Raw genomic sequence first — 17504 nt, forward strand, 5'->3', positions numbered from 1 at the left:
CTGGCCTCACATTCAGTCGCTGAGCGACAGTGTGTCGGAGTGAACGTCCCGTCTATGACTCAGTTGGCGGTGAGTTGCGAGCTGCGTACTACGATTTCCATACAAATATGAACTGAGGTGTTTTGGTAATCCGCTTCGCATCACAAGTTGTTTTTGGATCATCAGTACGGGAAAGGTTAATATATAAAGCTGTAAAGATTTTTTTTTTAAAGTTGCATGGATGGTCTACATTTTACTTCGTCGTTGTTGTAATATTCATTTGATCATCGCTAAATTTTTAAAATATCTTGTTCAAAGTTGTTCCGTCAAATTTAATTCTAAAATATAAGAATATGATGAAATTACCTGCGTAGAAGTGTTGTGGATTGAATAGAATCCCCGAGTCAGGATTAGAAGCGAGGGAACTCCCGTTCATTCCGTCCGTGGGTCCGTCACTCACGGATATGTTCACCTGATTAGTTGTAGACCCACTAGAGACTGATTCTGAAATCATATGATTAAATACACCAAATTAGAGATATGTACCTATTTGAAAACTACAGTAGACTCTATAATTTGACATACTTTACATCAGGCTGGTAGGGGTCTATATAAATATAAATGTCTATTTAAATATTCTCATCTAACCCTTATCTGCACCCAATAGTGCATAGGGCACTGCATCGTAATGACGTAGTGGTATCTTGATCGTTACTTATACGAAGGCAAGGTGATCACTCCAGTGCTTCAGGGACCAGTCCAGGGTAATATTAAACCCGTACCATAACTAATATGTAATTTTTATTATAATGCACTGTTTAAATTAATTTCATCAGAATTTTTTTTTTAAATCATGGTTGGTATATTATACATATAAGTGGATTATACAGTACTTTGAAGTTTTGTTTGTTAGTTGATGACGTTAGCCTGCATGAGGATGAGGAAATGAAGAAAGGGTGTTTACCCCTCTGCGGTGGGAGGGTCTGGGCTCGAGTGGCCTTGGGGTGGTGCCCCCGCAGCGAGGCCAGGGAGGCTCTGGACACTTCGGGGCCCTTCTTGCCCACCGCGGCCCCCGCGGCAAGCTCTTCTGCCTCTGTAAACACATTAAATACTCACTTATAATAATTATTATATGCCAGATTGATCAAGCAATGGATGCGATAATTAGAGTTGGCCATATCTTGTTTACAACTACATAGTATAGTATCGTTGGTATGACTACATGTCTAATCAGAAGGTTCTAGAGAGAATAGGTTGTTGTCCGATCTCGGTGTAAATACCCTTCTAACCCTTATCCTCACCCAATGGTGCATAGGGCACTGCATAGTTTAAAAGCAGTGTTATCTGAATCATTAAATACACAAAGGAAAGGTGATCAGCCTTCCGCTTCAGGTACCAGTTCAGGGTCGTATTAAATAAATATTAGACTGAAAAATTCCCTACTATTTATTTTGACCCTCTTAGGAATCGAACCCGGGACCTCCAGCATGGTGGCCTAGCGCACTAACCACTACACTATGGAAGTGGTATATACACCGAGATTATATATATAGAGATTGTATATAGATTTTATACTCGCTATATAGCAAAGGCTCAGTTCAGATGGGCAGGGCATTTCATTCGTATGGATGACTCGCGCCTGCCCAAAGTTTTGTTTGGTGAGCTTCTCGAAGGAAGACGAAAGCGAGGAGGGCGGTACAGGAGGTACAAGGACCAACTGAACGCCACATTGAGGTTGATGGGGATTGATGATGACTGGGATGATGGAGAAGCTCTGTAAACGGTGTTTATGCAAGCACAACAGAAGTGACGAGGATATAGAGTGGGCTCGAATTATAAGGTCCAAGATTGGCATGTTCAACTACATGATTACTCATAGATAGCCCCACATGCTGAAGACAATATACTAGAGCGCGAGAGTTGGGAGCTATTATTATTATTATTATTATAATAATAAAATAAAACACTTCTTTTTCTTCATGTGTCATGTTAGGTTCCCCGATATCTTGAGTTGTTACTTGAGAGTATTTTGTAAAACTTAAGTATGGTACGTGGAATATTGTGGATGAGTATCATCGTTGAACAACAAACTAGATAAAAATATCAAGATCCTTTAGTACACAACCATGATACACGATTTACACAAAACGAAGGTTTGATAGTCCCGAGAATTAACAATAAATATGGGAGTCCAACACTGCAATATTTCGTTCCGAACATTTTTAATTTGTTGTTGACGAATGTTAGAGGTCAAAATAAAATATGGAATAAAGGAACGGGTAAATAATCGAGAGTTAATTTTATGAAAATTGTAAAATGTTTATATTCTTAATTTTTTTCTCTTTTTTGTGTGTATATTAGGTTAAAATCGTTAAAAACAATAAAAAATGTATTAAAAAAGAACTCCACCGACAAGAACAAGGTAGCTTGGTGGGTCTCTGCCAAAAAAAAAAAGTTCTAAATATGTATAAAATGTGATTTAAATCAATGTACACAGATAAAAAAAATCAACAAAGTTAGTTCCCGACCTGCCCGACTCTCGTCCAGCTCTTCCCTCAGGGTGCGGACTTCCCTGGCCAGCTCGGCCAGCAGCGCCCCGCGCCCCCCCGCGCCCGCCGCGCTGCCGCCCCCCGCCACGCCGCGCACGCGCTCCCGGATCACAAACTGCATGTGCCGCTCGTGGTCCCCTATCGGCGGCTGCGATAGCTGAACTCACAACGGGACTTTGTTAGGGCTATAATCTTGTTATTGATGAAAGGGCTAGTACCTTGTGAACGATGAAAGGGTTATAATCTTATGAATGATGTAAGGGCTATTACTATTTTTAGTCTAAAAAACTGGGCCATGGACAAGAGCCAAGAGATCTGGTCCAACAGCTCAGGGATGAAACACGCAAAGAAACTGATCATGGGGTACTCACGGAAATTCACCACAGAAGCTCTATAGCTTAGCATAAAACAAATAAGGATCCTAACCAGGACCTTGACAGGACACTGCAGACTGAGGAAACACGCACGCAGGTCTTGGAAGTGAGCTATGATACAGAGCGAGGTCACAATAGACCTGATATGGTCGCAGTGACATAAGGGATGCAAGATCCCTTGACCTCAAAAAAAAGGGCTATTATCGTGTGAATGATGATAGTGTTATTATTATCTTACGACTGGTGAAATGAGCAACATTCACAGAGAAAACAAAATTTACTTTATATTGTTTATTCATTCATTGTTATTTTTTTTAGCTTTTCCTAGTTTTCAGCACTTTAGTAGTTCACTGTAAGAAATGTGGTGTCAGTGGTAACAACAATATCCGGTAATCATGTGAATATCCAAGTCTGGCAGCCATCATTCTAGATTAGTTTCTCCTATACAGCAGCCGCTTACTTAAAGCTACCAAGTAACTTATTTATAGAATAAACCAAAGTCAAAGAACTTTGCTAGTTATTTTACTGTTCTCCTTCCACAACCTAAACCCATAACATTCACAAATTTAGTTTTTTTTGAGTTGATTAAATTCAATGTAGATGCTGCAATTCCTAAACCCTTGGCCAACCCTTGGCTGAACATCAACACATTTTTCAGTGAGATTTTTTTCCACTTTCGCAACACATTTTTCATTGGACGAGTTATTTTTAATGGTAAAAGGGGTCAAAAAATAGAAAGTATCCATATATATATATATATATATATATAAATAAAATACCTAATAATAATAAAACCCTTATCCGCACCCCAATGGTGCATAGGGCACTGCTTCATATAAACGCAGTGTTATCTTGATCGTTTACACATGAAGGAAAGGTGATCAGCCCTCCGCTTCAGGTACCAGACCAGGATAATATTGAATAAATATGACAGTGAAAAAATCACTTCTATTTATTTTACCCCCCTTGGGAATCGAACCCGGGACCTCCAGAACGGTAGCCGAGCGTGCTGACCATTACACTACGGAGGCGGACAAAATAGGCCTAATAATAGATTTTATTAAATACATGTAGTGCCGACCATCACCATTGTGACAGTCGGTAAGGCAGATCGCGCGAATCTACCACCAGACGCCGCGCATGCGTTGCACTGGGAAAAACAAGAGACGTCAAATATTCTATTTGGTGAACGTGTCATATTATATGTGAATTATAAAAGATTATTATTGAACAAAACTTTTATTGTCGTTTCTTCAATTACAAAGCAGCACATTGTTTATTATATTATTTCATTCCCACTTAATTCCAAAAAAAAATATTACTGTGTTATATATTTATGAAATTTTAATTTAATGATTCATGAGGTAAAATGATGCAAAAAGAAATGATCAATGCCATCATGTGTTTTGTGTGAAATTAATTTGGAACTGCAAGAAATAACGATTATTTAAGGAAAAGTCGTGTTTAACTGGGACATTTTTTCATATTATCTGATCAAATAAAAATAATATTAATTAAGGGTTTATTTATTACCTTGTGGATGATGAAAGGCAGGAGCAGGATGTACAGGGGGCAGCGGTGCGTCACCACGAACTCCAGGAAGTTCCACAGGACGGGCGCCGCCTCGTTGCGCTTGCCCAACTCCCGCATGGCTCTCGCCACCCGACCCCAATCCGCCACCAGTTCGCTCTCGAAGCACACCAGCATGATCTTCAGAGCTGTCAACCGCCAAATCACACACTTTAGCTACCTTGACTCTTATACATATTCACGGCATTCAAAATATCAACAATCACGACGAAATAGCTATTTTCTAAATGCTAAAACCATATTCAAAATATGTTGTTTTGTAGATATTACTATATTTCTACTGAACTCCGATTATCCAAACTCTGGCTATCCAAATCGCTGATTATCCGAATTGCTTCCAGAATTTCAGAAAAAATAAACAAATTAACAAGATGGAAACATACTATGATTCGCAAAACAACGATTCCGTGAGTATTACGGATGTACATACTGTACTAATGTACGCTTTATATATAAAGCCATTTGACTAATAGTCATCAGCCATATGCGCCTAGCGGTTATTCCGCACCAGTAGAAATAATAGATGCGTCTGGCTTGCTAGGCTGCACCCAATGTGTTAATTTTTATTTCTTTTAAATTTTGATTCATAAAAGACAAATTGCATATTAATTTATTAAAATGTACCAATTTTTAAGCTTAATGATGAGGGTGGCCCACAATTCCAAGAGGACAATGTCGGCCATCCTTGTCTCATCCTTTTTAGATTAATTTTGTTTGGATGATAAAGAAATGTTTCATATGAAAACACAATTTAAATTCTGCCAAATTTATTTGAAAAGTTGGACTTAGTGACATCTGTGGACTTTTTCACAAAGGTACGGGAAGAAATAACTGATTTTAGGTGAGATTATTTTTTGTGAGATACTTATCTCACAAAAAATAATAATGAAGTACTCGCAGTATTGCTATATGTGCTATTACTACTACTACTACTACCATCACGACGTTTCCCCGCAGGGGTAGGCAGAGAGGATGGAACACCACACTTTTCTGTCCTGACATACACTCCTCGCCTCCTTCACATCCATTCATCTAGTCATACATGCCCTCCGATTACGCAGACTTTTGACACCGCCAGATTTTAGGTTCTGATTGATCTGATCGTGCCAAGTCTTTTTCGGTCGTCCACATTCTGTTTTCCCTCTCACATTTGCCACATATATTTTCTTAGTCATTCTCTCGCTATCCATTCGCTCCACATGCCACCGCAAAGAACTCTTCCTAATCTTTTCAATTATTTCTCGTTCAGCCTTACATTCCTTTCTTATATTGTCGTTTTTAATTCTGTCATACAATGATTTTCCACACATTCGTCTGAGGGAGCGCATTTCAACAGCGTTCACTCTGCTTTCATCCTTCCTTTGCCAGTTCCATGTTTCGCTTCCATACATTAGTGTCGGTACTAGCACGCCGTTGTGAACCGCTAGCTTGGCTTCCATGGACATATTCTTATTCCCAATCACTCTGTTCAAAGCACCATTTATTCTATTCCCTGCATTCACTCTTCTCTCAATATCCTTATCCACTTTTCCATCCCTTGTGAACATGCTTCCTAGATATAAAAATTCTTGCACCTGTTCTAGGGATTCATTGTGCACGATAATCTTGCATTCTGTCAAATCTTTCTCTCTCTCAAACACCATGACCTTTGACTTACTTTCATTCATTGCCAGATCATTTCCATACATACATCGTACATTCTTGACACTATTAGTTGCAAATCCTCCGCGCTGCTCGCTAGCAGTACGGCGTCATCCGCATACAGCAAGCAACTAACAGTTATATTCATCATTTTCGCTCCGACTCCCATACTTTCAATCTCTTTCATACAATGGTCCATATAGAGATTAAACAACCATGGTGACATTACACATCCCTGCTTTACGCCTTTGGATATTGCAAACCATGATGTAATGCCCCCATTCACTCTTATACTAGCTGTACTGCCCTCGTAGAGGGAAGCAACGCTTGTATAAGTTTATTGTCTACTCCATATTTTTCCAGCACGCTCCATAATTTTGTCCTATCAACCTTATTGTACGCTTTCTGCAAATCCAAGAAAGCACAGAAGAGTTTCTGATTTTTAGCCAAAAACTTTTCCATCAGCAGAGTGCAAAAATTTGATCTGTGCAATCTCTTCCACTCATAAAAGCACCTTGCACATCCCAAATACGTTCTTTCGTCACCATTCTAACTTTTTCAATTATAATCTTACTATAGAGATTACCGACAGAGCTCAGCAGGCTTATCGCCCTATAATTCCCACACTCTGCGCGAGATCCCTTTCCCTTGAATAGAGGCATGATTACTGCCCGTCTCCAATCCAGAGGTGTGTATCCTTCCTCAAGACACAGGTTAAATAGTCTGTGAATCCACGTGAGGGTGACCACCACCATATGATTGAATCCATGTGACTGACCAGTCCACCACATTTTACAAACTCTATAGCAAAATTATCATACCCAACAGCCTTACCGTTCCGCATTAATTTTAAGGCATTTGTTATTTCTAACATACTTATCTCATATGTGAGATAAGTATGTTAGAAATAACAAATACCCATACCCTCACTCACCCTTCCCTCCATTGGTGTCTCGGTGGAGACATTACCGTTACTTTCATAAATTTCCACAAAGTATTCTTTCCTTCTTTCTTTCACTTCACTTTCATTCGTCAATATTTTACCATCATAACTTTCATACCTTCTTCTCACTTTAGACGATCTTTCCGTTCTTTTACTCCCATTTTTACTTTTCTCTTCCATTCTTTATACCGATCTTTCATTATTTTAAAAAGTTCACTCTTAACATCGTTAAGATCGTTAACATCGTTATTTGTTAAGCATTCTTCTTCTCAGAGATAAGTTCTTTCATGCCCTCATCCCACCATGCATCTCCTTTATTTCTACCTTCGATCGCAACTCCACATACACTCTTTGCCAACTCATACATACACGATTTGATGTGCTCCCAGGTATCATCTACATTCATATCCATATTCCTTACATTCAATCTTGTAAGATTGTGAGGAAGTGAGTGTACTCACTTCCCTTGCATACGACTTACTTACATTATCGACTTGTAGTTTTTCAACTTTGGACTCTCGATGAAACCGGAACAGTTTGCTATATGTGAATGTCGGTTACGGTTACGAACGGTTACGGGTAACCGAACATAAACATGAAACATAAAGAACATGGTTACTGTTACGGTTACGGTTAGTTACTGTTACGGTTACGGTTACAGTTACAGTTATAGTTACGGTTACGGTTACGATTACGGTTAAGGCCGGGTTACGATTACGATTACGGTTACGATTACGGTTACAATTACGGTTACGATTACGGTTACGATTACGATTACGGTTACGATTACGATTACGATTACGGTTACGATTACGGTTACGATTACGATTACGGTTACGATTACGATTACGGTTACGGTTACGATTACGGTTACGGTTCCGATTACGGTTACGGTTACGATTACGGTTACGATTACGGTTACGGTTCCGATTACGGTTACGATTACGGTTACGATTACGGTTACGATTACGGTTACGATTACAGTTACGATTACGGTTACGATTACGGTTACGATTACGGTTACGATTACGGTTACGGTTACGATTACGGTTACGATTACGGTTACAGTTACGGTTCCGATTACGGTTACGATTACGGTTACGATTACGGTTACGGTTACAATTACGGTTACGATTACGGTTACGATTACGGTTACGATTACGGTTACGGTTACGGTTACGGTTACGATTACGGTTACAATTACGGTTACGATCACGGTTACGATCACGGTTACGGTTACGGTTACGATTACGGTTAATGATGAGGGTGGCCCACCAAGAGGACAATGTCGGCCATCCTTGTCTGAGACAAAAAATAATCTCAAAAGGATGACCTTTTGAGATTAACTTTGGATGAAAAAGAAATGTTTCATATGAAAACAGAATTTAAATTCTGCCAAATTTATTTAAAAAGTATGACTTAGTGACATCTGTGGACTTTTTCACAAAGGTACGGCAAGAAATAACTCGAACTGATTTTACGTGAGATTATTTTTTGTCTTCTTCTTCTTCTTCTTCTTATTGTAGGCCTTACGGCCTGTTTTTAAGAGGGATTAGCCTCCTGCGACGTCGATTCCCAGCTATCGGCCCATCTCTTTGGTGGTCTGCCCGGGAGTCGTCTACCATGGGGTTGGCCGTACAATGCGATGTGGGGGAGTCTGGATGGTTCCATTCTCCTCACATGCGCATACCATTGTCTTCTTCGTTGCCTTCCCCACCTAACGACATCTTCGATTTCGCATATTTCCCTGATCTTGGCATTTCTCAATCTATCTCGAAGACTCTTGCCTGTTATGCTTCTCAGAGTCTTCATTTCTGACACTCTAAGCGTGTTTTTTGTGGCAGCGGTGTCTGCTCTACTTTCGATTCCATACGTCATGATGGGTCGGACACAAGTTTTGTATATCTTGATCTTGCTGCCGATCTTCATCTCAGGGTTTTTCCATATAGCATTTTTCAGGCATCCTGAGATGGCTGCAGCTTTGTTCATTTGCCCCATCACTTCGTATCGCAGATCCGTCTGAGCACATAGGTCCACACCCAGGTATTTAAACTTTTCCACCTGCTCTACCAAGACGTCACGCTACATCCCACTGGGGTGCGAGAGAACACCATACTCTCGGTCTTTGTAGCGGATATAGCCATATTGAATTTTTGGCTAGCAAGGTGGAATGTGTTCAAGAGTAGTTGCAGCTCCCCTTCAGTCTCAGCGAATACAACGGCATCATCCGCATAGCAGACAACATCGATGGTTTTCTCTCCCAGTCTGTATCCTTTATGTAGTCCTTTAATATCCTCCACAATCCCATCCATGATGAGATTGAAGAGGAATGGACTCAGACTGTCACCCTGCCTGATGCCGGTACCGACTCTTACGGGATTTGAGAGATTACCATCTACTCTGATTCTGGTGTTTGTGTTTGAGTTTAGTTGCCTGATTATGTTGACTATTTCCGGGAGCGTTCCTCTTTCAGCCAGTATTTGCGTTATATCATTAAGTCTGGCTCGGTCAAACGCCTTTGTGAGGTCAATAAAGCGTACGAATGCCGGCCTATTATATTCAATAGCTTTTTCTTTTATTTGCCTCACTATAAATACTGCATCTGTTGTGGAACGATTTTTTTATTTTTTATGAGATGAGTTAAAGATGAGATGAGAATCGAAGTATTGCTTTATGTCAGGCCTGGCCAAAGCAAATAGCATCCCGGGCCGCATCGATGACTTCAAATTTTCCGAAGGGCCGACATTAGAATTTTTTTTTATAACAACGAATTTCATGCTTATTGATTTTTTGTTAGTACATATAATAAATAATTTGAATGCGGAGGTAATCAGACAGTAAAATCATTGTAATTGTGAAGAAAGAAAACATTACTACGACCAGAAGTGAGTAGAAAACATACAATGAACCAACAAAAAATGTATTGGCATAGTAAAAAACATTTTGAAAATTTTAACAATCAAAATTATTAATTAGGACATATAAATCAAACAACATTAACATTTTTATTTTGATAAAAACCAATTTATAAATGACCTTTCAGTTTGAGATTTGAATTTCTCTTCGCTTGCTTAATTTTTCTAAATCTACTTCAATAGGTAAAGTTGCACACTTAAACTGGTTTTCGAGATTTTTTGAGATTGCGTTAAATTGGCGATGCTGAAGAGCGTGCGAACGGATATTGTTCACTGTTTTTTTGACAACATGCTTGACTTGGCTCATAGAATACTTGACGGCACAAATTTTGTCGATGCATCGAACCGTGTATTACAAATATATTACTGGTTTAAAAATATATTCTTCATACATGGCCGCGGGCCGCACGTAAGGGCGTCGCTGGCCGCGGGTTGGCCACCCGTGCTTTATGTGAATGGTCTGTAGTGAACTTTGCCACCCTATGTCGGTATTACGATTACGTTTACGATTACGGTTATGATTACGGTTACGGTTACGGTTACGATTACGGTTACAATTACGGTTACGATTACGGTTAAATTACGGTTAAGGTTACGTTATGGTTACGGTCACGGTTACGGTTACGGTTACAATAACGATTAAGACTAATGGCATATTAGTTTATTAAAATAAACCAATTTTTAAGATTAATGATGAGGGTGCCCACATTGTCCAAGACGACAATGTCGGCCATCCTTATTATCATCCAAACAAAATTAATCTCATAAGGACGACATGTTTCATATGAAAACACATTTTAAATTCTGGCAAATTTATTTAAAAAGTAGTTTAATGACATCTGTGGAATTTTTCACAAAGGTACGGGAAAATTCGCCTTTACTAGGGCAAAAAAGTAAAATCTTAAAATAATAATAAAATCATACAAAAAATGGAAAGGGGTGAGCATTTAAATGAATTTTTGTTGCTGTATCCTCTCTTAAAGTCTCTTTAAGAGCTTAGAATAAGCTCGTAAAATCTTCATTAAAACAGTCAGAGTCAAACAATCAATCAAATCATCTTATGAGAGATGTAGAGAAAGCCAGGCGCTGTGGCGTAGTTGGGTTAGGCTCTCGACTGCGAAACGGGTTCGATTGCAAAACAAATTCAAGAATGATTTATTTTCAATGGTCCGAGACCGTTGAAAATAAATCTTATTGGTCTGAGTGTTTGTGATGTGTTTACCTTCCCTATTGTGGTACCTTGGTCGGCCCTGATCACCATAGATGAATTGGATGACAAACCATAGAGCGCATGACGTCACCACGCCTTTATAAGTGATGACGAGGCGAGGTACTTCTTTTCTCGTCCCAAGTCGCCGGAGTGACCTGACCTACCGTCAGTTGCCCATTTACCGTATATAAAATTTGTAACTTTAATTAATTTGTGTGAATATAAATCTAGTACTAGAATCTGTAATCTTAGTTATTTGTAAGCATAATCTTTGTGAAAATAAACGTGAATCATTCAAGTAAGTTTGACTATTTATTCTTTCATCCATTAATAAAAATGCAACTGAGGAGATAACGAAGACGTGGATGCAAGTAATCAGTGCAAAACGCATACATCCCCACATCGGGCAATGACGTCTTCATACTATCCTCACTATCCTACCTGTAGACAAGCTTCGAAAAGTAGATGCTTTGGGGGTAAGGACATTAAAAAAATGGGAATAAAGTATGTACCTAGGAAGGCCACTCGGTAGAGCGAGACGGGGATGCGCACGGCCCTCTTGGCGTCGCGCCCGGCCGCGGTGAATGTGAGCGAAGGGGCGCGCAGGTCGCCGCCCGGCAGCCCGGGGCCCAGCGCCGCGCCGGGGGACATGGCCTGCAGCACGGCCGTCAGCGCGAACGAGATGTCCGACTGCCGCATCCGAGGGATATCTACAAGAGACACACATTCAAACCATATCCGCTTCCTATGTAGTCCACAAACCGTCTCCAGGCCTTTCTGTCGGCCGCCAGCTCCCTTGCATCCCCCCAAGTCAGTTTAGAGAGCTGCCGACAAATTGTCAGCAGTGGTCATCCTGGGCAGTGTGAACCTGATGCCTTGTAAAAGAGGCAAGCTTGATTAGGCTTTTATCCTTGGCTCTACCCGACCGAGTTTCTCCAGGGTATGCTTGGCTACAATAGTTTAGAGACTAGAAGGAATGTGTATTTAATTACGCATTTTTCTCGATTGTTGCGCGGTATGATCGATAATCCTGAAATTATCCGGAGCATTGGTCTGTATGTTCCCGATAGTTACCTAAGACAGCGTCGGCAAAGATTGTTTCACATTCCTATACACAGGACCAACCTGCCGATGGTTATGCCTGTAGGAAGAGCTACCGCTATGTTGAACAATATCACATTAGATATTGATCTGTTCCATGTGTCCGAAGGAGTTTTCCGAAGTGGGATTCTTCTACACATTTAACAAGAGTCTTCTTGCTTACTTTTTAATTTGTTTTTTTAATGTATACGCCTTAAATGGTAGTTTGTAATAATTATATTAATTATTGAATAAATTGAATTGAATTGAATTGAATTAAGGCTCTCGGGAGGTATGCGGAGTACATGGCCACAGAGACACACATACTATTAATAAAACCAGTCTTATGTAGATATCATGGTGTGACTTTTGACACTGCATTCGGTAGTGGGTGCCACATTTACTGCACATGTATACACACATGCAATAAATATGTCCGCCTCCGTAGTGTAATAGTCAGCGTGCTCGTCTACCGTTTTGGAGGTCCGGGTTCCATTCCCAGGGGGGGAGATCAAATAAATATAAGTGATTTTTTCACTCTTATATTTATTCAATATTACCCTGGACTGGTACCTGAAGCGGAGGGCTGATCACCTTTCCTTCATGTGTTACCGATCAAAATAACACTGTGTTTATATGATGTAGTGCCCTATGCACCATTGGGTGCGGGGATAAGGGTTAGAAGAAGAATATACAGATATCATTGTGTGGCTTCTGATGCTGAGTACGGTAGAGGGTACCACATTTACCGCACATGTATATGTGTGCGATAATGAGAAAGAAGTGAAAATTGTTTGCAAAATCAGATTGGTGTAGCGTTCTATTCTCTCTGCCTATCCCTGTATGAAGCGGTGTGATGTTCAGTTCTTCTTCTTCTTACAACCCTTATTCGCACCCAATGGTGCATAAGGCATTGCATCGCATTGACGCAGTGTTATCTTGATCATTACTTGCACGAAGGCAAGTTAATCACTCCTTCACTTCAGGGACCAGTCCAGGGTAATATTAAATAAATATTAGAGTGTAAAATCACTTATATTTATATTCGACTCCCCTGGGAATCGAACTCGGGACCTTCAGCAAGGTAGTTAAATACGTTACGCAACGGTTAGTTAGCTAGTTAGTAAAAGTACCTTTCCTCCCGCTTCCGACCCTCAGGCACAGCGGCATGAACAGGTTCATGAGAATGTTCTCGGCCTTCTCTTGCGTGGGGAACACGGAACTGCCCCCGCAGATCTGCTCCAGAGAATACGTCTCCTGAAAATTAAACAAGAATTAGCCTTTTTATTTTTGGGGAACCTACTCAAATCTACAGGACGACTCAAATATTTATTAAGCACCATATTCATGAACTAGCCACAATTACAATATAGTCAAGGGTTTGGGGGTAAGGACATTAAAAGATTACCCTATTCAACATTACCCTGGACTGGTATCTGAAGTGCAGGAGTGATCACCTTGCCTTCATGTAAGTAATGATCAATATAGCGCTGCGTCAATACGATGCAGTGCCTTATGCACCATTGGGTGCTGATAAGTGGAGGGCTGATCACCTTTCCTTCATGTGTTAACGATCAAAATAACATTGCGTTTATATGATGCCCTATGCACCATCGGATGCGGATGAGGGTTTGAAGACAGTATAATCCTAACAAGACTAATCTCAGTTTCCTTGTGTCAATGTACGAGTAAAGTCAATTAGAACTGTTTGTATTTCTAGTAAAAAATATGATGTCTGGCTAGCAGCAACTCTTATACCTCATATTATAAGCTTAAATAATAAAAATAAAAATGATATTTTCTGGCGTTTCTCATGTATATGATTATAATCCAGGATTCGGACCTCACATACTGATATAAGAGTTTCTGCTCAATAAAAAGCCTCTTTTCATCTCACCAATAGATGTCTCTAGTGAAGTTCTAGTGATTCAATAACAATGTTTCTGAATTGGTACATACATATAGAACTTCCAATAATTTCAGTAGTGTGGTTGTCAATAATGGGTAGAATTGGTGAATGTTACACATGTCTAAATTGATCACTTAAACCAGCCTATGACGGTCGTCAGCCCCGTAAATGCCCAGACTTCCATATTCTTCTTCATCTTAGATGAGATGTCAAAAAATAATATGAAAATAACTCCTGTACTACTACTACTACAACCATCACGCCATTTCCCCGCAGGGGTAGGCAGAGAGGATGGAACGCCACACTCTTCTGTCCTGACATACACTCCTCGCCTCCTTCACATCCATACATCTAGTCATACATGCCCTCCGATTACGCAGACTTTTGACACCGCCAGATTTTTGGTTCTGATTGATCTGATCGTGCCAAGTCTTTTTTGGTCGTCCTCGTTCTGTTTTCCCTCTCTCATTTTCTTAGTCATTCTCTCGCTATCCATTTGCTCCACATGTCCATACCACCGCAAAGAACTCGTCCTAATCTTTAATAACTCCTGTAATTGGAGATAATTCAGATTTTGTGAACAAGTATTTGGACACACTCAAAATGCTGTAAGAATAAAAGATATTTACCCCCGTGTTTAGTATTTGAAGGGCTATTAGTCGAACCACGGTGCTGCAGAAGTGAGGCGGAGGGGGTTGGGCCATCAGGGCTGCCGTGGCAGACGAGCAGCCCTCCAGGCAGCCGCTGTCCGAGACTATCAGGGACTACAACAGACAAAAACATTTTCACAACCCTGAAATAGGGGGAGGATATAGCAGTTTAAATTTGAAACCCAGTTAGAAAGCTGCATCAGAAAAATACAACAGTTAAAATGATACATATACATATGTATAATATATACAAGTAAACAAAGAACCTCTATTATTTTAGAATATAGACATTGGAAACAGAAATGATAACTTGAATGATAAAGTTGAAAATATATAAATTATGACATTATTTTTTGACATCTCATCAAAGATGAAGAAGAGTATGGAATATCACGTGTGTGATTATAATCCAGGATTCGGACCTCACATACTAATAAAAGAGTTTCTGCTCAATAAAAATCTTCTTTCCATCTCACCAATAGATGTCTCTAGTGAAGTTTTAGTGATTCAAGAATAATGTTTCAAAATTCATTCATATATATATAGAACTTTTAAGAATTTGAGAAGTGTGGTTGTCAATAATGGGTAGAATGTTTCACGTGTGTAAAGTGATCACTTAATCCAGCCTATGACGGTCGTCAGCCTGTAAATGCCCAGACTTAGATATTCTTCTTCATCTTTGATGAGATGTCAAAAAATAATATGAAAATAACTCCTGTAATTGGAGATAATCCAGATTTTGTGAACAAGTATTTGGACACACTCAAAATGTTGTAGATAAATTATGAAATAAATTCATTAAAAATTGCTTTAATATCTCAAATTGTCCATAAACTAAAACAAATTTCCTACAAGGAACAATATATTATACAATGAATTAATCCAAAACAAAATAATTAAACCTTATAGTCTGAACTAAAAATAGTATATATAAAAATGTAATAGTACTATCATGTAATATATTTTTAAACAAGTGAAATGTGGGCATTCTCAGACCTTACAACCCGGCATTGGCTGGCTTAAGTGATCACTTTTAACAAAAGCCTAACAGCGGAAGCTAAACCAGCAGTGTGTAACTAAGAGAACCCTAACACGCAATTAGCGGTAAATCCTAAGTTATGGTTTATGAGAGAGATCTGAGTGTACAATAGTAGTAAATGGAACAGGTAAATAATTTTTTTTGACATCTCAACATAGATGAAGAAGAATATGGAAGTCTGGGCATTTACAGAGATTACAACCATCATAGGCTGGTTAAAGTGATTTGCCATTTATGTGGTCAAAAAAATAATATGAAAAATAACTTCTTTCATTGGAGATAATCCAGATTTGCAAACAAGTATTTGGACATACTCAAAATATTTTGAACCGGTAGATGATTTTGTATATTTGAGAAGTATGTTTTGTAGGCATGGATAGATTGATAAAGAAATAGAAAGGAAAGTGAATGCCAGGAACAGAGTGAATGGTGCACTGAAGTCAGTTGTGGCAAATGAAAGCCTAGCAGCAGAAGCTAAACTGGCTGTGCACAACTGGAGTCCCGTTACCAGCCTTATAATGGATGGAAGTGAAGCAGAGTTGACGAAAGAAAGATGAAAGTAGACTGAACGCAGTCAAAGATCTATGAGACAAAATTCCAATGATTGAAAAACAATCCAAATATATTAGGCACCCCTACAGAATTGGTTTACGTCTTTAAATACTGCGACTCTTGGAAATTTTTGCAATCTTTTCATATTGTATTGTATTTTGATGGATTTTACCTACTACTTATTACCTGCTATCCCGACCCAGGACAGTTAGGGCGTGGTTTATTTAAAAACACGCTTTTTACAAATTTATATGTGAAACATTGCCCTCCAGTTATTTTAATCAGTAAAAAAGTGCATTTTTTTTGTACTTTTCATTTAAGCCTAATCACGTTTTTTTGCCATTTTGATATAAAATAACGAAGGCTTAGATGAAAAGTACAAAAAAAATGCACTTTTTTACTGATTAAAATAACTGGAGAGCAATGTTTCACATACAAAACTGACCCTTGAAATTAGTAAAAAGAGTGTTTTTAAACAAACCACGCCCCTAACTGTCGTAGCTCGGGAAAGCAGGTAATAAGTAGTTGGTAAAATCCATCAAAATACGATACAATCCGAAAAGATTGCAAGAATTGAGAGTCGCAGTATTTAAAGACATAAACCAATTCTGTAGGGGGTGCCATTAGGCATGTATTAACATAATGTTTTAACACATAATGTATTAACATTTGGCCAAAGCTGTGTGTTCAAATGGTGAAATAAGGAAAGAATGCAAGGCTAAGATAAGCATTATAGATAAGATCAAGAAAGTGTGTTGAGATGGTTTGGAGACATATGGAACAATGAGTGAAGAAAGAATGGTAAAATATACATATTTCCGAGGTTATTATAACCGAGTTTCACTATATATATTTAATGTAGGAATAAATAATTGTGTTTTATATATAGTGGGTGACTTTTTAAAGCAAGTGGAGAAGTTAAATTTTAAAAAGAGGAGAGTTGTATTCCTATTCATAAAAATCTTATTAATATCTGACCCAGCAACGAATATTCCATACAAAAAACATGTTATCCTGGTCTTCACCCTTTATATCTTCCCTTTATCCAGTTAAAATCATCATTAATTTTTTTA

At 39.0% G+C, this 17504-nt stretch overlaps 1 protein-coding gene across 1 annotated transcript in view; it reads right to left on the reverse strand.

Moving 5' to 3' along the window:
- unc80 (unc80, NALCN channel complex subunit) overlaps positions 1-17504 on the reverse strand; it is a 136937-nt gene that overhangs the window by 9721 nt on the left and 109712 nt on the right. Inside the window, exons 53-59 of the mRNA XM_088257457.1 lie at positions 14820-14954; positions 13415-13538; positions 11714-11911; positions 4436-4620; positions 2508-2685; positions 944-1072; positions 346-483 (exon numbers count right to left, since the gene is read on the reverse strand). Coding sequence (XP_088113583.1) covers positions 346-483; positions 944-1072; positions 2508-2685; positions 4436-4620; positions 11714-11911; positions 13415-13538; positions 14820-14954 — 1087 coding nt within the window. The remainder of the gene's footprint in view (positions 1-345; positions 484-943; positions 1073-2507; positions 2686-4435; positions 4621-11713; positions 11912-13414; positions 13539-14819; positions 14955-17504) is intronic.

Source organism: Brachycentrus maculatus, unplaced genomic scaffold, assembly GCF_059751285.1.
Source record: "Brachycentrus maculatus isolate JH-2025_06_01 unplaced genomic scaffold, ASM5975128v1 h1tg000081l, whole genome shotgun sequence".
Lineage (NCBI taxonomy): Eukaryota > Metazoa > Arthropoda > Insecta > Trichoptera > Brachycentridae > Brachycentrus > Brachycentrus maculatus.